The sequence below is a fragment of the Mollisia scopiformis genome, assembly GCF_001500285.1.
Source record: "Mollisia scopiformis unplaced genomic scaffold LY89scaffold_7, whole genome shotgun sequence".
NCBI lineage: Eukaryota > Fungi > Ascomycota > Leotiomycetes > Helotiales > Mollisiaceae > Mollisia > Mollisia scopiformis.
Genome location: NW_017263587.1, coordinates 858,519 through 878,970, shown reverse-complemented (window position 1 = coordinate 878,970; position 20,452 = coordinate 858,519). Strand labels below are relative to the sequence as shown.

At 49.4% G+C, this 20,452-nt stretch overlaps 4 protein-coding genes across 4 annotated transcripts; 1 reads left to right on the top strand and 3 right to left on the bottom strand.

The window, feature by feature from the left end:
- Positions 1-428: 428 nt before the first annotated feature.
- On the bottom strand, positions 429-3,283 carry LY89DRAFT_779817 (HET-domain-containing protein). The gene is made up of 3 exons (XM_018222329.1): positions 3,235-3,283; positions 2,369-3,174; positions 429-2,310 (listed from the first exon to the last, which is right to left on the bottom strand). The coding sequence occupies exons 2-3, from the start codon at positions 3,159-3,161 to the stop codon at positions 677-679; spliced, it is 2,427 nt and encodes an 808-aa protein (XP_018074296.1). The 5' UTR covers positions 3,162-3,174; positions 3,235-3,283; the 3' UTR covers positions 429-676.
- A 1,325-nt stretch (positions 3,284-4,608) lies between these two features.
- LY89DRAFT_579655 (kinase-like protein) lies at positions 4,609-7,440 on the bottom strand (the record flags this gene model as incomplete). The annotated part of the gene is made up of 5 exons (XM_018209018.1): positions 4,609-5,456; positions 5,505-6,249; positions 6,300-6,459; positions 6,522-6,721; positions 6,775-7,440. 5 exons carry the CDS (start codon positions 7,438-7,440, stop codon positions 4,609-4,611), a joined length of 2,619 nt encoding a protein of 872 aa, XP_018074295.1.
- Positions 7,441-9,246: 1,806 nt separating this feature from the next.
- Positions 9,247-13,287, top strand: LY89DRAFT_682766 (uncharacterized protein). The gene has a single exon (XM_018214565.1). It carries the CDS (start codon positions 9,475-9,477, stop codon positions 13,138-13,140), a length of 3,666 nt encoding a protein of 1,221 aa, XP_018074294.1. The 5' UTR covers positions 9,247-9,474; the 3' UTR covers positions 13,141-13,287.
- Positions 13,288-14,778: 1,491 nt separating this feature from the next.
- LY89DRAFT_466855 (uncharacterized protein) lies at positions 14,779-20,338 on the bottom strand. Its single transcript, XM_018207723.1, has 5 exons — positions 19,258-20,338; positions 18,754-19,197; positions 15,472-18,300; positions 15,035-15,423; positions 14,779-14,984 (listed from the first exon to the last, which is right to left on the bottom strand). Exons 1-5 carry the CDS (start codon positions 19,867-19,869, stop codon positions 14,849-14,851), a joined length of 4,410 nt encoding a protein of 1,469 aa, XP_018074293.1. The 5' UTR covers positions 19,870-20,338; the 3' UTR covers positions 14,779-14,848.
- Between the last annotated feature and the right edge of the window lie 114 nt (positions 20,339-20,452).

Genomic DNA, 20,452 nt, shown 5'->3' with positions numbered 1-20,452 from the left:
TTCGAAATTGACAATCTAAGATTTTAACACAAAATAATTAAATTCGAATTTATTTTACCTAAAAACTTTTTTTATTACAATATCTTCTACACTAGCTCTTTAAATTCGCAATCTATCCTTCACGACATTTTAAAAAGTGTTCGACTAAAAACTTTTTTGAAATATGTCTAGCATAGAATCTTTTCCTACAAACAACGCAGGTGCGGAAGATACTCCAGACCTACTAAAGATTCAAACGATGATAGTTTCGAGTAACACAGTGCGACAACCTCTTTTCTAGAAATATGGCGCCGGTTCTCTTTCGTAGCCGGGGACGTCTGTTAACTGCGAGCGTCATTACAGTCTGTCGTTCCCATGTGTTATACAAAAATCTATTATCTGGCTGTATGTTGCCTAAAAGAGGCTGCGTGATGTTAGTCCCTGAGGATGCCGCCAAGTCAGGCGATTATCACACAGGAAGTCCTTTTTTTGACTCCATGAGCATTGGCTACAGTTTCTATTATTTTGAAGTAAAGATTCATGCAAATACTGTTCCTTGCAACATGGCCACGCACTGATAAATCATAATGGTGTCCGTTCTGCTTTCCTTTTGAGCCTCCAATGGACTTTTCAGCCTCAACAGAGTGAGTCTCTTCTGCTCCGTATCATACCGAGGCAGGCTCCACAGAGCAAGAAATTACTCTATGGAGACCAACTCTCTTGGCCTGGATACTAAGAAATTCCTCATCCTTTGCTGCGAGTCGTCCTTCAATATCGCACGCCCTACCCGCCTATATCTCCCCCTAGGGAGCTTTTCAACAACCAAAAAGGTGGCTTCATGTCCCACAAAATCGGTCCATCCCAAGAAAACCAATCGCAAATCTTCTAGTCCTGGTTTTGACCAGTCAAAATCCAACATTATTTCCCCACTCGGAAGACGGTTGCCCTTGCCTGGAACACATACACGAGAATATCGACGATCACATGAACATTGGTCTCCACCGGGACATGTTGGCGGCTTGTTTTGTGGCCGCTGCAAGGTGAAAACAAGAGCCTCCAGAGTTAGAAGCGCATGCTTGACCTGTCCGAACGGCGCGTTAAGGAAGGTGGGCTCCACTACACAGTCTACCATCCTCGCGTTTGGGAGCTTCACATCGCCGAGATGGACACCAAAGGGGACAGTCGACCATGACCAGCTCGGGGACCCGGTTGGTTTGTCGTAATTCACTCCTTTGAAAGTCGTCTTCCTATCAAAACCCCCATATTTATTGGTGCTCCAAGCCAGGTGCTGTATTATCGAACTCTCCCAAAAACCCACGACATACCTGTCGCCCCAGGAATTAGATAGTTCAGCCACTACCCCAGCCAGAGCCGGAAGGCGGTCTGACATAAAGCTCAGGTCCCTCCGACTGTACTCTTTGACAAGCGCCGCCCATGTGGACGCCTGCATCTCCTCTCTCCTAGTCATCGATTTGCTTCCCCACGTCCCAAGGCTTGTATCGTCGTTGGGCTCACCGAGCACGGCACTCGGCATGTCTGGGCAGGAATAATCCTCGTATGATAGGTAAGTAGTCTGAACTGGCTTAAATCGCAATTCGCCACATTTCAGCAATAGCTGGTTCGTGTCGAAAATCAATAGGCGTGGTGAGAGAAGCATCTCCTGTAATGTCCAGCCCCTGGAGAACAATGGCTGACTGTCTTCCGGGACCACATCTCTGAAGCCATGCTCGATGATTTGTACTTCTCCGCATATTGAGTCGTCCACGAAAAATGGAAGATGTGCAAATGTTGGGTCGAAATTGGAGCCTTTTCCCTTAAGGAAGCTATCGGACGCTTGAGCAACCCCTGCGGCAGCAATGGTGAACAGGGCCTGCTTGTATATGGTACCCATGGAAGATAGTTGCCCTGCCTTATCGGTCTCGTCATCCTGGATAATGCAGAGGGCATCGACCCAAAGGTATCTCACGCCAAGCTTCCTGCATACCGTGATGGCATCTGAAATCGAGTTTGAAAGATTCGATGGCAGACACTGGATGTAGGTGCTGAGTGTCGCGGCCGTTGTCATGGTTTGTGGATCTTCACCCCAGCAGTAACTCAGGGCGGCGTATTCCCCCTTCTCGCCAGGTTTACTTATGTGAAGTCTTGGTAACGAAACCTCGCCTTGGCGGCCGACGTCAACAACTCGTCGCGGTAGCTCACGAACGAGGTGTTTTGGACAGAATTTATGTTTGTCATGACACTCCTCAAGCCAGTCGTGGATCACGTTAACGGCGGCAGAAGTCAGTTCTTTGCCTTGCCTTCTCCCCGGAACATATTTGGCCGCAGGATTATCTCGATGCTTTATGAGCATTTGTATACATAAGATAGGAATATAGGGACTTTTACATACCTTCAGATGTCACCAAATGCAGAAGAGGACAGTTCGGTGATACTCCTCCATCAAAGGGAATCATAACTTTGAGGGTACTCAGTTGCAGTTCGTGCAGAGGGTCACCAGTTGTCCCCCCGAGTGGGAGGGCCCCATTCCGCCAATCACAAGCTTCGGGGCTAGTCGAGCGTGAGCTGCCATCGTTGTTGAAGGCTTCATTGTTGACAGCACGGACAATAATCTTTTCGTCAGTAACCATAGTGAGTTCAGAGGCTTCGTCGTCTTCGAATACCCAGTCACGTTCCCAGTCATCATGCTCCGTCAAGTCCCATATGAGCTCGCAGAGTTTACAGCCCATGTCAGCCGATTGTCGAAGCTGGTAATAGCTGTAGTGGCGGTAGCCGTCTTCCACCAAGGAGCGGAGACCCTCTAAGGTACCAGTCATTTCCTGGCACTTGATACAGCATGTATCCCGACGCCGCCGCGCCTTCTTGTCTAGCAGGGCGCCAAGGTACTCTGAGCGTCGACGCTCCTCGTCGTTGTCTACATAACGATACTGCTCCTTCAACCTCGCCACTGCATCGCGGAAGATAATGGATCCGCCATTACCGCCTTCATCCAGGCCCATGACCACTTCGTATTCGCCTTCACACACATCGAAATTCCCTTCCTTTTGCCTTTTGAGACGTGTAGCAACTTCCTCTTCTCTAAAACAATTCTCTCTTTGTCGTTTGGAAAAATCACCTAGAGCCAAGGGTGGAAATTTCTCCTCCTCGTCGTTGTTCTTTAAATTGCAGGCCATTCTTGAACACATCCGACGTTCCAACCTGATAGCAGCGTCAGCTACGAGACAATTCTAAAACAGACGTCAAAATCGTCAGGCAAACCTTGGACGCTTTGGTGCAGTTATTCTCAAAGTTGATATCAAGGTAGAAGGTAGATATCAGAGCCTTAGGAGACATGGCTTGGCCACAGGCGGCCAGGCGCGTAGTGTTACATGTAGTGTGTAGGTGCACCTTTCGGCCACTTGAGATATCATTAAGCCTCAATTCATGCTGCTCCCAATGCGAAACAGATTGGGAAGCGACACCCCTGAAGTAAGCGGGCCCCGTCAAGACATTACTCGTAGTGTTTGAGGCGGTGCTCCCCATTGAAAGTTCTAAGTTGGAGGGAAAAGAGTTTGCGGCGGAGGCATATGCGAAGCTTCAGGCTATCATTTGGGAGTCGTGATGCAACAAAAGAAAGCCCACGCGTCGGAGAAGCTTCTCGAGGAGACTCTGAAGCTATTGGATGGATGGAATGAGAAGACCCAGCAACGTCGAAGATTGATTCAAAAGACCGTTTCCAAGGCATTTGACTTGCCTATGGCATCGGAGCAGATCGAGATTTGAATATACTAAATGCGAGGTTGTTGACTAAGATATATACTGTGAGACCGAGAATAATAAAGATTTAGTAACGTGTTAGTAAAACGAAGCAATATCATCTGAAAGTGCTTACTATAGTCTTGTAGCTTATAAGTTTAATGAAGCTATTAACGTATGCGCGCTCACTCGGGCTCGGCCAACACTATCAAGATTCCTGTGCATGCAATTCTCGCACACGTCTTTGAGAGCTGGTACTCTTCGATCACTGCCGCATCCATTATCAACGGTTCACCATGCACAGCAAAAACAGATCACAGCAGCAAAACAAGCAGGATGCCTCAACGCTCCATTCTCGATGCAATATGAGTCTTAGATTACACAGGTTGTTGGTTCCTCCTTTCTTTCTTGCAATGATGATTGAGGGAATTCATGCGCGCAAAATGAACTCCAACTCCCCATCCTTGAAATGAATCTCTTATCTCAAGGGAAGTAGCACGCAAGCAATCAATCAATCCATCTCCCTTCTTCCCTCCCTCGATGCAGCTATTCCCGCCCTAGAGGGACTCATCTCGACGTCGCGGTTTCGTTCAATGTTATATGAAAAAGAAAAGAAAACTTCCTACACTATCTTCGTTCGATGGATGGCTGGAGAGTGCTGAGCAGAACAATGCAATTGGGCACGGCCCTGTGATGTTTTTGTTTTTCGCATCGTGTTGTGCGATTTCGGGTACCAGCACACCAAATCGTTCCAACCTATCCATCCTGCTATGCCAAGCCATTTCAGTTGCCAGTATGTTCAAAACCCAATCTTTGAAGGCGGTGTAGTTGAGGCAAATATTAGCTTGGCGTCGCGATGCCTGCTCGGAGCAGGCGTTCAGAGCAAGTTATGCTCAATCAATGCCATTGGCTTTGTCCCATGAATCCTTCTTCCAGTGTGCGATCTTCCAAGTTGCGGATGAAGTCGCGGTTGCTTCTCTGGCCTTGCTGTCCACCTTGAGCAGCTCTACTCCCTCTCCTCCGAGCACTGCCAGGATTTCCATCTGGGGCGCCATCTGGGGGCGGTGGGTAGTATGCAGGGCTTGGTTGGAGCCGGATGGGTTGACTAGGATCAAGATGGCTTGCTACTCGCTGAATAGTTGCGGGGATACCACCTTGCTGAACCTCCATTGTAGAAGCTCTTTGACGACCAGAACGAATAGCTGCCTGTTGATAGAGGGGCTGTTGTTGTGGTGGTGCTGCTCCATACTGGGCCGGAGGCATTTGCGTTGGGGCCTGATTCATCATACCCATTTGATTGTAGGGTCCAGCTTGTTGTGAAGGATACGGCGGTGGGGCAACTTGATGGCTCGTGCTTGGAGAGTATACGTTATTGTTGGTATTGTACATGGGCGGTGGATTCGGAGCTGGTGGGAGATATTGAGCATTAGGGACCCCGGCAGCGTACTGGTTCTGCGCAGCAGCGTGCATTTGAGCTGAGTGTGCCTGAGCTTGAGCTTGTGCCTGAGCAGCCTGTGCTCTTTGCTTGCTAAGGGCCTCAGCCTGCTGCTGCTGTTGTGTTCCAGGCGCTGGTGACCGATTGATAGCGCTCGATTTGAGATTCATAGGGGGCACGAAAGGCCCGGTGAACTTCTGTTGTGTAATGAAGGGATGCAATTTCGCTTGTTGAGGTGACCATCTCTCGAGAGGATTGATGTTGAGTAGCCCACGGACAAAGTCAATGAATGCAACACGGTTGTTCATTTCTGATAAATATTAGTAGCGAACACAAGGTATTACAATATTTGACTTACCTCTGTCAATCTCGTTCTGCTTCATGTTTTTCCTGGGCATAGCGTAAGATCGAATGATCTCTGGTAATGTCGTCGCCTGGAAATACTTCTTGCTAGGTTGCTCTTTCGTCCCATGTTCGCGAGAGTACTGTTCCATGCTCTTCAAGTGATACGTCCGTCGACCAAAATCATCTACGTCGTGTCTCTTTTCGAAGAACTCACCAGACTGCTTCCCCATCTCCAACATCCAATTTGGAGGATTGCCTAACATTTCGACTATGCGTGAGACCTGATTGTACTCCGATGAACCTGGAAACAAGGGAAGTCCCAAGAACAGCTCCACCACGATACAGCCCAGTGACCACATATCAATTGCAGACGAATATGGTAAACCTAGTAAGACCTCGGGAGATCTGTAAAATCTCGACTGGATGTATGTGTAGACCGTCTGGCGTTCGTCGCAGGCAGATCCAAAATCGATGATCTTGATGATAGGACTTTCGAGATTCTTGAGGAGGATGTTTTCGGGTTTCAAATCGCAATGGATCAGTCGAGCTTTGTTCAACAAGCTTAAGCCATTTAGCAACTGCTGCGCAAACACTCGTACAAGAGTTGTGCTTAGGCCTCGGAATTGATTCTGTTTGATCAACTCATAGAGGTTGACACTCAGCAGCTCGAACACTAGACACAAATGCTGTCGATGAATGAATGTATCCTTCAGCCGTAGAATGTGGTGATCGTCGTTCTTATCGAGCTTCGTGTTGAGCTACAAATTTGTTAGTAAGTCAGATTGAGAATACCCGGAGAAAGCAATACCAAATCAAGCACTGAAACCTCCATCATACTCTGGTTGAAGTACGCAGTCCTGTTTTTGACAACTTTCACTGCAACAACTTCTTGTGTCTTCAAATTTTGGCACTTGACTACCTGCCCAAAGGTTCCTTGGCCGAGGACATCGAGGATGAGGTACCGGTTTCTGTGGCTCTCGTCAGCTTTCCAACTCTTCAAGAATATGGGAATGTTAACCTCGACACATACTTATGACCTGTCTCCTCAGACCCAAGAATGTCATTCACGTAGAGGATATAGTCACTGTCCTCATTGTCAAAGCCGTCGTTCTTCACACCCTTGCTCGGTTTTGTTAGGACTCGGCGAGGATTTCGAGAAGATTCGTATTTGAAGCTAGGATTGCATATGCGGTATGTCGATGGCAGATGACTCGTGAGAGCTTGTAGCGGCTACAATTGAATATTAGCGCCCGCAATTCCAACACTTCTTGTGATATACATACACTGATAAATCCTCCTTCTGGATTTGCCCTTCGGAAAGCTGGTTGCAAATTGACCTTGGGCTGCAAGTCTGCGGCAGATCTAATCTTCGTGAATTCAGGGACCGGCCCTCTACCAGGAGGTCCTTGAGATTGCACAATAGGTCTTCGGGGCGATTTGGGGTCATTGCCAAAAACTGCGTTCAACTGCTGTGTGGCAGAGGCCGGGTATCCTTCATTGCTCGACGCATACGGGGTGATCGGCGGTAGCTGCTGTGCTTGCTGACGATTTGCGTAATATGAAGTCGGCGATGAAAAGTTCCCAGGTCTTGTTGGAGACTGTCGAGATCCATACTGACCCTGACCTGTTGGTGAAAGTGTCTCCATAGGACTGTATCTCTGAGCTGCTGCGGAGGGTAAATCGTTGCTAGCTCGTTGTGAGTGATGCGGTCTAAGAGGATACTTCTGCTGCGTATTGTATGGATCCCCAGCATCTTGCATAGCTACGTCGCCGTTAGGAGATGCGGAATGTGAATGCGCCAATCCGCCCTGATATTGCTCGTAGGTATAGCCAGCTACTTGAGGGGTTTGACCTTGAGCTTGAGCGCTCCCGTTGTACTCTCGTTCTCGCGCCTGGGCAGGAGGAGGGTTACCGTTGTATCGGTAGGACTGCTGCCATTGTTGGTCCATCGCGATCAGATATTACGAAGAGGTCCTGGGGAGGTCGTGGTCCGGTTCGCAGGAGGCTGTGGTGGGCAGCAAGATGGGAGCACTGTCGCGCCCGGCGTGAGATGTGAGGCGTGATCCAGTTGCTGGGGGGAAACGCGATAGCAACGATATTTGGGTCGAAAGGCCTCAAAGAGGCAGCTACAGTTGGAGATCCAAATGCGTGGTCAATGATGCATCGCGAGTTGTGGATTCGAGGGAAGTGTGAGGTCTTAGGAGTGACGAAGGTTGCCCTAGCGTCAGGTTGGTGAATGAGAATCCAGACACTGCCGAGAAAACAAAGCAACAAAAACCCTCTCACACATGCAACGTTAGTCCACAATGATTCTTCTGCGCGCTTGCTTGAGAGATCAAGTCATGAGTAAGAGCAGAGCAAAGAGCTGGTCGACATTATTCTTCACTTTATTTCTGCAGAGTCACACATTTTGACACATCAATGTTGAGGGGCATTCTGTCACGGACTTTTTTTCTTGCTCCCTCCAAGGATGGTTGGACCATTAGACGCGGGCTTCGTGGCTCCCAGGGTCATGATATCAAAGTGGGTACGGGACGTATGCAATCCAGGCAATCCAAATATAAGTTTCAGCTTGGTAGGCTGGTCTTACTCGGGCTCTCTCCTGTGCTGATATTACTGTCCCCAATGCCGGCCGCCTTCGATTGTCTTTCTACAAGACATGGAAAACCGCATAGGTTCACCTCAATCTCGATATGAAGTCACAAAATGGCATAGCTCCATGTTCAACACTCTCCAAGCTCTCGACTGGTTGGGCTTGGCTTCTACCTTGCAGCCCAATATGCCATGGCGTTTTTCTGGATTGTGGAACCGAGACGGCATGGCTGCTCGTCAGAAAAAGATTCGCCTGTCAGGATTCCTTCTCGTATGCCTGTCCATTTTGGGACACTTACATCTTAACTGGTGGCTCGACGATATCATGATGAGGTCCTTCGGATTTGATAGGTGAGTATGCTCGAGTTGTGCTCTCACTCTGTGGAAAAGTGCCTATGGAATTCTCTGTCAATAGCTTTTCCAATTCTGTGGAAAGTTGCATTGTTTGGCCTCTATAAAAGAACCAGAGCTAGGGAGCTCTTTAAAATTAAAATACGCGCTTCGTTCCCTACTTAGGTACGGCACGATGGGTTTCCGAAGCTTCCCCACAACTAAAAGGTCACACAATGGATTCCCATGGGTGAATAATGCCAGCGATTTCTCCAGAAATTTTGTTCAAAACAGCAAACAGTAAGTCGGCGTCTAACAAAACCTCCAGAACCCGAGCGTCATGATTGGTTGGCAGCAGGTGAGTGCATGCGCGACTCAGTACATGTTGGCTTTGCGAGAACATACTTTTCACATTGACCAGAGGCAACAAAAGTATGTACACATTGATACATCGGGTCAGGCCAGGGTATCTATAAACCATACTTAGACGGTCGTCCCATAAAGCTCCAAGTATATAGACCTGGCTTTGGTGTCATGGAGACAGGTAGTCTTTACTGTATTGGCGATCTATGCTCAAGGAAAGGAGAAGTTTGAAAGCAAGTAGTTGAAATATACTCCAAAGATAAATAATGATAATAATCAACAACGAATCCCAGAAGACTTGAATTCAAAAATATTGCATTTTGTTCTTTCACGTGAACACGAGGACGAGGCTGAAAATTAAGTCGCGAGAAGGCTGTTCACCCCTGTCAGCAACTGCCTTTCATCAATGACGAATGCGGCATCTCACCACCAAAGAATTTCTACCATCAACAACCTTCATGCGACATTCTCGGTGGTAGGTACAGGTGGCATACAAAACTTCGCCTAGATAATACAGTCACTTCATACTGGTCGTCCTTTCCTTTGCTTACCAGCCTTACCTTCTCTTGAACGAATTCACTTTCGCTGCCTGCGCGACACATTTCACCTCAACATCGCACGACGTGAAATATTACAAACGCACTCTAAATTCATGTCGACTCCTGCGCTCTTTATCTAATTTCATCTCGCCGTTCGACATGGCTTCGCAAGCCGAGTCATCCACTGCCATCAAAGCCGAATCGAGTCCCTCACCCGAAGCACCCCTCCATAATGTCAAACTTCATCGAGAAGAGACAGACACCATCGCAGAAGCTGCAGCTGCTATCGCAGACGAAACCTTCGAAGAAGAAGTCAAGGATGAAGTCACTACACCGATCGACGAAGCTGCGGCCCTCGCTGGCTTGACGGAAGATGTTCGTGATCAGGATGACTTGGAGCGGGACATTACCAACCAAGCCAATCAAGTTATGATTGAGCAAGAGGACGAGCGAGACCAGAAGCGGATCGAGAAGGTTCAAAGTAGCATCGACAAGCTCGAGGCAGAAAGACAACGTCAACGGCGAAAGCTCGATACCCTCAACAACAATGCTATGTTGCGCAAACGATGCATGGACGAGATTGCGAGAATTGCTGCCAACGTCGCCGCAAATAAGCAAGATATTGAGGATATTCGGGGTCGTATTGATGCCAGGCATCAATATGATGGGATAGATGGAGAGCCGGATGCGGCGGGTGGCAATAAGAGAATGCCAAATGAGAGTCAGAGAGACTTCTTGATCCGAACCGGAAAAATTACTCCTTTCTCTCGTATGCAAGGCAGAGGACCTGCGGAGTTGAACGATGATCTTATAGGAGCTCTAGCAGAAGCTGAGGAGGAAGCTGAAGTAGCAGAAGAGCAAATTGCAGAGTCGTCAGAGCCAAGATCACATCAAAATCTGCGGTTACCAGGCTTTGCAGATGCTGTCGGCACTCATGAAGATGTTGCAGCTGGCGAATTTGGCCTTCGACCTCGGAAGAAGAGAAGACTAGGAGATGGCTCTGCTACATCAGCGCCACAAACTCGCGGATCGCCAGCATCTGAAGAAGACTTCACCCCAGGCATGTCTGAGGCCGATGACGATGATCTTGCTGGAGATGACGAGGATGAAGATGATCAAATCATGGCTAAGAGCACCACCAGAAAATCATCTAAGGGGAAGGGGAAGAGAAACGTCGACGAGACCGAGGACAAGGTCGACCTTGCTGGTATCGATGATGGTAATGAGTCTATGTACCAGGCTCGATTGCAGAAATGGGTTGACAGTCGAAGTGCAGCTAGACGGAGAGGGTCTCAACAGGACGAAGGTAGCGAAGATGAGGATGCTGCTGACAGTAACGATGAGAAGGAATGGTTCAAGCCCTGTCCTGGAGCGCCTGACCACAATTTTGACAACGGCCTCAAGCTTCCAGGCGATATCTTCCCTGCACTATTCGACTATCAGAAGACTGGCGTTCAATGGCTTGGAGAATTGTACGCTCAACAAGTCGGTGGCATCATTGGCGATGAGATGGGCCTTGGAAAGACTATACAAATTATCTCATTCTTAGCTGGCCTTCATTACAGCAAGAAGCTCACTAAGCCAATCATCGTTGTCGCTCCTGCTACAGTGCTTCGTCAATGGGTCAACGAATTCCACCGATGGTGGCCACCTCTTCGAGTCTCAATCTTGCACAGCTCGGGTAGTGGTATGCTTAATATCAGCAATGAGGAACGTATGGAAGAGGTCGAGGACTACTATGGCCGAGGAGAGAAGCTGTCGAAGTCGTCCAAGGCTGCTAAGAAGATTGTTGACAAAGTCGTTAGACATGGTCACGTTCTAGTCACAACCTACGCCGGTCTTCAGACTTATGCAGATGTTCTCATTCCAGTCGATTGGGACTACGCTGTTCTTGACGAAGGACACAAGATTAGAAATCCCAACACGGCCATCACCATCCACTGCAAGGAACTTCGAACTCCCAATCGAGTCATTCTTTCTGGCACGCCTATGCAAAATAATTTGGTCGAGCTTTGGTCTTTGTTCGACTTCGTCTTTCCCATGCGCCTCGGCACTCTCGTCAACTTCCGACAGTCGTTTGAGGTTCCTATAAAGATTGGTGGTTATGCAAATGCAACCAACCTACAAGTTCTGACTGCTACCAAGTGTGCAGAGACTCTCAAAGAGGCCATCAGTCCATATCTACTGCAGAGATTGAAGGTCGACGTAGCCTCTGATTTACCAAAGAAGAGTGAACAGGTTCTATTCTGCAAGCTCACGAGACCACAGAGAGAGGCCTATGAGTTGTTCCTTGCTTCGGACGACATGACTTCAATTATGAATCGTACTCGCCAATCACTATACGGTATCGATATCCTCCGCAAGATCTGCAACCATCCTGATCTTCTTGATCCCCGATTGAGAGGCAAGCCTGGCTATAAATGGGGAAACCCTAACAAGTCTGGCAAGATGCAAGTCGTGAAGGCTCTACTGGAAATGTGGAAGCGCTTTGGGCACAAGACATTGCTTTTCAGTCAAGGTGTTCAAATGCTGAACATTATCGAGGAGTTTGTGAAAAGTCTTTCAGGCTTCAACTATCTTCGAATGGATGGTGGTACGAACATCAAGGATAGACAGACTCTGGTCGACCGCTTCAACAAAGATCCTGACCTTCATGTCTTCTTACTCACTACGAAAGTTGGCGGTCTTGGTGTCAATCTCACAGGTGCGAATCGGGTTATCATCTTTGATCCTGATTGGAATCCCTCGACTGATGTTCAAGCTCGGGAGCGTGCCTGGCGTCTCGGTCAAAAGAAAGAGGTCACGATCTACAGACTGATGACTGCAGGCACAATCGAGGAGAAGATCTATCATCGTCAAATTTTCAAGCAATTCCTTACCAACAAGATCTTGAAGGATCCAAAGCAGCGTCAAATATTTCAGATGAAAGATCTTTACGATTTGTTCACTTTGGGCAGTACAGAAGAAGGCACTACGGAGACAGGCGAGATGTTTAAGGGTACGGAGGTTCAATTTAACACGGCCCCTAAACCAGCTGCGATTGAGGATAACGTCGCTGTCCAGGCTGCCGGTTCAGCATCTGCTGTCCAGAACGACATCGTCTCTCAAGACATCGTCCAGAATGCAGGCTCTCCTGCGTCGCCACAGGGAGATGCAGACGCAGAAGTTCGCAATCTCACTGGTGTTGCAAGTCTCGAAGCTTTTCAAGGCAGTGAGGATGAAAAGCCACCTTCTGACGAAGCCAGACTTATGGAAGGTATCTTCGCCAAGTCTGGAGTTCACAGTGCTCTTGAACATGATCAAATTATTAACGGCAAGAAGAAATACGCTCCGGACCGCAAAATGATCGAATCCGAAGCCAAGAAGATTGCAGCTGAAGCCGCAGCAGCACTTCGCAAAGCAGGAGACGCAGCACGAAGCATTGCTCCTGGCACTGTCACCTGGACTGGTGAGTTCGGCTCTTCGGGTCGCCCAACGAATATTAGACGCGGAGCAGGACCCAGCTCTGCAAGCGTCCTTGCCGGTCTCGCCGACAGACAAGGCATCACAAATTCCGCGAGCGGCAGTAGTTCTCGTTCCGGCACGCCTGCAGCTACAGAACGTCCAGCGGCTGGTAAGGACTGGATCAAGCTAATCCGCGAGTACATCAAGCGCCAAGGTGGTTCTTGCCCCAGTCAAGCTCTGGTCAATCACTTTGGTCGAATGTGTACCACTGCCGCTCACAGTGCTCAATTCAAGCACATGCTTGTAGAAATTGCAGTCCTTGAAAAGGGACGCAATTCTCGAATGAGAGGTAAATGGGTTCTGAAAGATGAATTCAAGTAGATAATTGGGCTTCCGAAGAGCTTCGGACACAATAGTTCTTACGAGGGCGCATATTGCATTCTGATTTTATATTTAGCGAAGGCGTATCGAGGGTTTAGGCTTCATGATACTAAAAATGCTGCAGATATGGGATGAGGACATAGAAATGCATAATAAAAGCTGATCTCAAGTCTTGTATTGCCTTTTACTTTGTGAAGTCTAATGATTTGTTCCTGCTTTGTTTCCAGCCTAGCACAAGACCCCTAAACACACTTCTGATATCTGACAATAATAACCTCCCTGATATCTAAAGACCTGAATGATAGTTAGCCTCTTATGTACCTACCCTTCTCTTCTCCATCCATCCATCCATCCATCCATCCAGATCTACAACCTCAACGTCCGACTTGTGTACCCATAGAGTCGCGACAGAGGCAACATGGTACTGCTCCAAAACCCTTGATTTGAACCACTTGAGGACCTTCAGAAGAATTTTGATGTGATTAAAACACTCTTGGATCGATTCCAAGTTTCGAATCGAATATATTTGACTTATAAAGTAGTATCGGAGATAATGGTTATTTTCAGCTTGAAAAGTGGAGATTCTTGGATGAGAGAGAGGTAGGTGATGGAGGATGTTGAAGGATGTTGAAGGGTGTTGGTTAAGGGATTTGTAGTGCACGGCTAGGGAAGGATCGTGGTGTTGTGGAGGAGCGAGGGGTGGATGGTTGAGTGGGGATTAGGAGAGATTGTGGGGAGAAGGGACAGCAGGTGAGAGGAGAAGGTAGAGGAGGACAAGGTAAGGTAGCAGGAAATAGCTAGCTGATTTCATGGTTGGCACTTAGGGCAGAGAGACTTTGCTGGGGAGGGGGTTCGATATCGTGACTGGCGTTCATCAGCATGAGGAATTCGTGGTTAGATGTAAGATCTTACTTTAAAGCGAGAATCACAGTCACAGAGAGCAAGGGAACCCAGAATAGTTTTAAGAACGGTTTTGTACGACTGATGCTGGCTGGCATGGCAAACGAATTAAATATTTGTACAATTGTGTATGTCCTCCACGACGAATCCTCCCCACACATGCTTTCCCTGAAGAAATCCCAGATCTGGCAACGTAGGTATCGACTCCAGCCTCCCCAGGACCCGCCCTCCACCATCACCCTCCCGCAAAATTACATACCAGCCAGCCAACATCAGCAAAAAAGGAGAAGCATCGCGCGCAGTGATCCCATAACCATGTCAACGAGTAACGGACGGATCCACCATCGTAGGACAAGTGCCAATGCGAAATGCAGCAAGCAACGCAACGCAAGCAGCAACAACATGCATGCAGTAGCCCCTCGTTCTCATGAGCCATTCGCTCAAATACCGAGATGCAAAAAAGGAAATCGAAGTATTGACACAAAGCTTTTAGTCGTTGGCCTGAGCGAGTCGGTCTTCAATTCCGTCCCGCAGGTCAAATCCCGTGAGCCAAAGGAAAATTTCGCAAATCAGCAACCTGTCTTCCCACACACCGGCCGAAATATGCGCAGGAATGAAAAAATCAAAGAAATTCTTGAGGCCGAATGTAGTCTATGGGTCGAATGTTGAGGTATCATCGTATAGTAACAGAGGAGGAACTTTTAAGACACGTTAGAAAAGGTCCGCCGCAAATGCAAGATTAGCCCGCCGGTCTATGCACAGAGATTATGATGCTTTCGAAAACACTTTTGTGCATGTCATCGGATGATCATGAACCGTTCTCGTTCTTGTCATCAGGCTTGTCTGCGTTTGCAGGTGTTGCCTTAGACAAAGCCGGAGAGACGGACGTAGAAGGTGGTGACGTTGGATCTCCATGGTCGCCAGATCCCAATCCTGCTAGTAGACTACAGCAAGTTAGATTGAGCCAAATTACGAGGATCTGAATGTGACATACCTGAATGCATTTGCGGAAGTGGCTGACTCCTTTTCCTTCTGTTGAGGTGGTGTGCCAGTTCTTGATGAAGCTCCAGAGTCTTCGCCTCCTCTGCTCAACGAACCACCAGGACCCATCTTTCGTCCACTATTGCTACGTGATGAGAACATGGATGTGGGGCCAAAAGACATTTGCTGACTCGAGGCGCGGTTGGTGTTCTTGTTGGTAAGACGACGGAGATCATCCATGCCAACAGTGTTCTTCTGGTAGTCTGGTGGTGGTTGATTGCCGTACTGGTTCGAGAAATTTCTCGAGTCACCACGACCCATTTGCATGCGTCCACCACCGCCACCGCCGCGTTGACTACCTCGGGCGTTCTCAGCAGCCTTTTGGGCGGCTTGAGCCTCAGCCTGCTTTGCGTTAGTATATGACTTCAATGCTTTTGATAAGAAACTTACCTCTGCTCGGACTTCTTCGAGTGTCTTCGGACCCTTGTTGGTCTCCTTGGAAACCCAATGCTTTCTTCGCAGGTCGATGATGTCCATGAGCATGAATCTCAGCCGACTTGGGAGTTCAGGAGTGTCGATCATGGTCTGGATGCGTTGGAAGTAGACATCCATCATTGGCTTGCCCTTTTCGGTGCTGTCGAGGTTGGCACCGATTGTTCTCAGAAGCTTCGTCAATGACTCGATCTCAGCCTCATCAGGAATGCCGGTGTAGTCGACGAGCTTCTTCACACACTCGTGCATGATACGCTCTGTAAGCATGCTCAACTTGTAAAGCTCACCAATGAATTGGACAAGACCAAGACCACGACGCTTGGCGGCAGCGGCAATGTAGTACTCATCAGAGAGCATGACTGCCTCCTCGGTCTTCTCCTCACCGCGCTCACCTTCCGGCTTGTCTGGCAGATCCATCTTCCAGCCACGCTCGAATTCCTCTTGACATCTATTCAGTAGGTACTTTCTGAAGAGATTACCACCAGAGACGATGTTTCCATTCTTGTCCAAGATGCTCTCATCCTTGATGTCGGGACTCATTGTCTCCAACATGCGCTTGCAGAATTTAGCATACATAGAAGCCCAATGAGCCTCGTCAGTAGCCTTCTCGAAAGTGAGTTGAATGACTTGACGCAGAGTACGTCCGTCAGCCTCGTCCTTCGATTGTGCTGCAATTGCGAGGATTTGATCCGCGATCTTGTCGAATTTCTCAGGAGTCATCTTATTCAGAGCAGCCTTGACCTTCCGCTGGACCATGTCAGGTTCCATGTGACCAGTTCCACCTTGCGCACCAGGAGTAGGGCCAGCAGCGCCAGTAGCCGACTGGGAGGCGCCGATGCTGCGGGGCTTCCAGCCAGTCTCAGAGACCTTGATGGGCTTGAGTTCCATACCGGCAGTGAGAGGCATTGTCTTTGCGGCTTGGGCCTCAGCTTTGGAATTGGTACCTTGGTACTCGCGCTTGCTACCGCCACCGCGTCTGCTTTGTTGGCGCGGAGAATGAGGAACGTTGTTCATGTTTGAACTAGACGGAGTTCGCTGCATAGGATTGCTGCCAGGGAATCCAGCGCCTCCTGGGCGGTTGAAAGAGGCCATGGGATTGATGGGAGGTCGAGCCATTGTGCCATTGGCCATTTGGAAACGCATCTCGGAGGTGGTTCCGGGAGGAAGAGTCTTGCCAGGTGCGCCGGCACCGAAAGAACCCATGGCAAATGCTCCGGGTGGGTTGTTGCGGGTGGAATTTTGTCTTGGACCCATACCACCTGGTGTTCTCGTCGAGCCGGTTCTAGCTGAACCTCCGTCACCATCGCCAATGAGAGCCTTGATTTGAGACTCGAATTCCATTGATGGCTTCTCGGTGAAAACCTTCTGGAATTGCAACAAGAACTCTTTGTCGTACTTGAAGCTCTTGCCCTTGGTTGTGACAGCAGTGTTGAGCGCAGGATTGGGAGAGCTGATATTTGGCGGGTAAATCGAGGAGTTGAGAACCGTGAGGAAGCGAGCTGACTTCAAAGATTGAAGAGCGGCGCTCGGTTGCGGTGGCTCAACAGGCTTGGTGTTGAGAGGAGCAAGATTGAGAGCAGCAGGCTTGCCACGTTTCTCAGAAGCGTTGATCTTGGGAGGTGGACCCATGGAGTCATCAGATGCTGGAGTCGATGCACCACTGTCTGTTCCCAGAGTGAGGTTGGAGAGCTTCGATGCCAAAGTGCTCGGGGTATTGGGAGCATTCTTTTCCTCCTCCTTTGGCTCTGGCTTGGCAGTCTTCTCATCAGCCTTAGCCTCAGCTTCAAGACGCTTCTTTTCACGCTCATCCTCGAGGCGTTCCATCTCACGTTCGGCTTCTCGGAGCTTGCGGTCATTCTCTTCAGCCTCGGCCTTCCGCTTCTCTTTATTAGCCTCTTCAGCGGCGGCCTTCTCTGCAGCACGCTTGGCTAGCATTTCAGCTTCCTTCTTCTCACGGGCGGCTTCAGCCTCTTCCATTTCTCGGATCTGGCGTTCGAACTCTTCCTCTTCCTCCTGCTTGGCCTTCTCAGCAGCAGCCTTAGCCTCAGCCTCTTCCTTTGCCTTGGCTTCTGCTTCTTCCTTAGCCTTGGCTTCTTCTCGTGCCTTTTCTTCCTCCTTCAGCTTGGCCTCGGCAGCTTTGGCAACCTCCTTCTCTGCAGCGTCTTTCTCTGCGGCAGCCTTTTCGGCTTCCTTCTTGACCTTCTCCAACATCTCAGCCTTTCTCTCCTCCGAGCTCTTCGTGCTGATGCTGCTGCTATCAGTTCGGATATGTTGAGGGGTTGAGGACTTTGGTGGAGGAGTCGGGGTGGAGGACATCGCGATTGGAGGTGTGCGAGTTCTTGCACTAGCACTTGGAGCAGGAGAGGCAGGTGCCTTGATGCTCTCAACGTCGAGTGCTTCACCGTCAGGTCGTCTGATAGTGATCGCAGCACTCTTTCTGGCCGGTCTAGAGAAGGCGTTAGAAGAAGGAGTTGCAGCACCCTTGGGCTGAGGAGTGTTCGTGTGAGAGATTGACGGAGTCATGGAAGGTGTCTGTGGCTGTCCTCCCATGCTCGAGGCTGGTCGCTGTTCAGACATTTGAGAAGAATTCCTGGACATAGGCTGTGCTTGAGGAGCATATTGGCCTGGAACATATGTTTGCTGGTAGTTGTTTGGCATCTGGAAGCTGGGTTGTGGTGATTGTGGGGGACCAGAAGTCATGTAGCCCATGTTTGCCATTTGAGGATACATGAAAGGAGCGCCTTGCATTTGCATGCGGCCATCGAATGCTGGCTGTCCGTAGTATGACTGCTTCATAGTTAGATATCTGTCGAAATCACCACTAGCAGGCGACAAATCCATCTTCTTGATGTCAAACGGAGTAGAAGGAAGAGGGGGAAGATTGGGGAGCATAGGAGTGGAATGAAGGAAGGGATTGGGAGGCAATGAAGACGAGTCCACAGAGACTTGAGGTTCCATAGGAGCAGCATGCAGTGGCATTCTATGAGGCATAGAATGCTGCTGGGCCATGTGCTGCTCTACTGGTCCTCCGAAGTTTCTCTGGCTGTTATCACCAAGATTCTCACGGTCTGGTGGCATACGCCCATCCAGCGTGTATTCAACCGCGAAGAGCTCTCTTGCGGAATCTTGTGTGATCCGAAGGCGACTGTTTGAGTACTGCTCATTGTTCTTCGACTTCTGCTTTTTGCCTTTGTAGGAATGCTTTTCGTTGCGATGATTGAAGGAAGAAGTAGGGCGTACATTGGGGGTTTGCATGTATTGCGTGTGTGGTGGGTAAGCTCCGTATTGGTTTTGCATTGGCATAGCTGGGTTCGAGTTCGGTGTGCCAGGCATCGCAGGAGCAAGAGCGGGACTTCGTGCAGGCTGAGGCGAGTTTGGGAATTGCTGCATTGGTCGAGGTTGACCTTGGAAGGGAGGTGCCATAGCATTGCCGCGACTCTGATTCTGAGCTCGATATTGTGGGTTCGAGGGAGGGAAGCCGCTCATCGGTTGCTGCTGGTAGTTCTGATTATAGGGGCCACCTCGTCCACGACCAGCTTGCTGGAAGCCACCACGTCCCTGAGCAGGACTGGATTGGTTATTCATCTCACCTTGCGTAGGTTGCGAAGGTTGGCGAAGATGTCCTGATTGCTGGTTGCCAGGTGCAAGATTGCCTTGCGAACCAGATGGGTGACGAATGTGACGCTGTCGAGGCGGCTGATTAGTAAAAATTTCGGCGCGAAAAGAAAAGAATATCAAACTTACCTCTCCGTCGCCACCAAAGCTGCCAAACGCGACACCGTTTCCGCCCTGTCCCAAACCAGATGGAGGTCGTCCACCGCTCGCAGATGGAGCTGGGATTGGAGTTGGCGAATGCGAAGGGTCGGTAACTCTTGGGTTCGAGATTGGAATCGGGGCCGAAGCAGCAGGCTGTGCGCTTTCAGGAGTGCTGTGAGAGACCTTCGGAGAGTCATGAATAGATCCAAATTGGATATTGTTCTTCGCTCCACCGACTGGGCCACCATTCATACCGTTCGCTGAAATTGTGACTGAACTCTTGCGGCTGTGTTCGCTCGAACCATTGATTGCAGAGCTGCTATGCGCGATAGCAGGTGCAGAAACTGCCGGTACAGCTGGAGAGACCGAAGGCTTGCCGTTCACCGGCGAGATCGAATTCGACTTTCCATGTTGTTGCTGTACCGGCGCAGCACCTCCGACAGCCACGACGGGAGAGGGAGTTGAAGACGAACCCGTCGCGATCGGTGGCGACGAGACGGCCTTCTTTGCGGTGGAAGCGTACGACAAAGTCGATTGCGACGCGCTGCTGATCGAGGAGGGCTGATTTGGGGTTTGGGTTTGTTGAGGGACAGAAGTCATAGGGTGAGATGTTTCGAAGGTGACCTCGTGTGCGTTGGTAGAAAGGTTTGTATGACGTATCGCGACGAGCAAGACGATGCGGGATATCCTTCGCAGAAGGGCGACCGGATCTCAGACCTGATCTGTTCTATTAAGGCGTGTCGCGGAGACGGTGTGCGGAGGAGTGGAGAGCAAAGGGAGTCGAAATAAATCGCTACCTGGGCGAGCAAGATTGGAACCTGCGAGGCGCCTCTCTTTTTTTTTCGGGGATGGGGATTGAAGGAGTGTGTCGCTGCAAATCGTCGAAACGGGCGCAGGCGAGATTATTAAGATCGAAAACCGGAAAGGTATCGAAGGACTGATCCTGCCGCGATAGAATCTTCTACAGAATAGAAGATTGTCGCCGGATAGTATTTGGGGGAGATGTTGTGGTGTTTCTGAATGTGCAGAAAAGAGGATGAGGAAGGGGAAATCTCGTTCGCTCTCTGGTCGTAATAATTTTTGCTGCTGCTGCTTAGGCTCGCTTAATATTTTAGCTGGCCCCTTCCGTTTCTAGCAAGGCCCAGCCAAGACGTGTGAGTGAACGGGGAGCACGGCTGTGTAG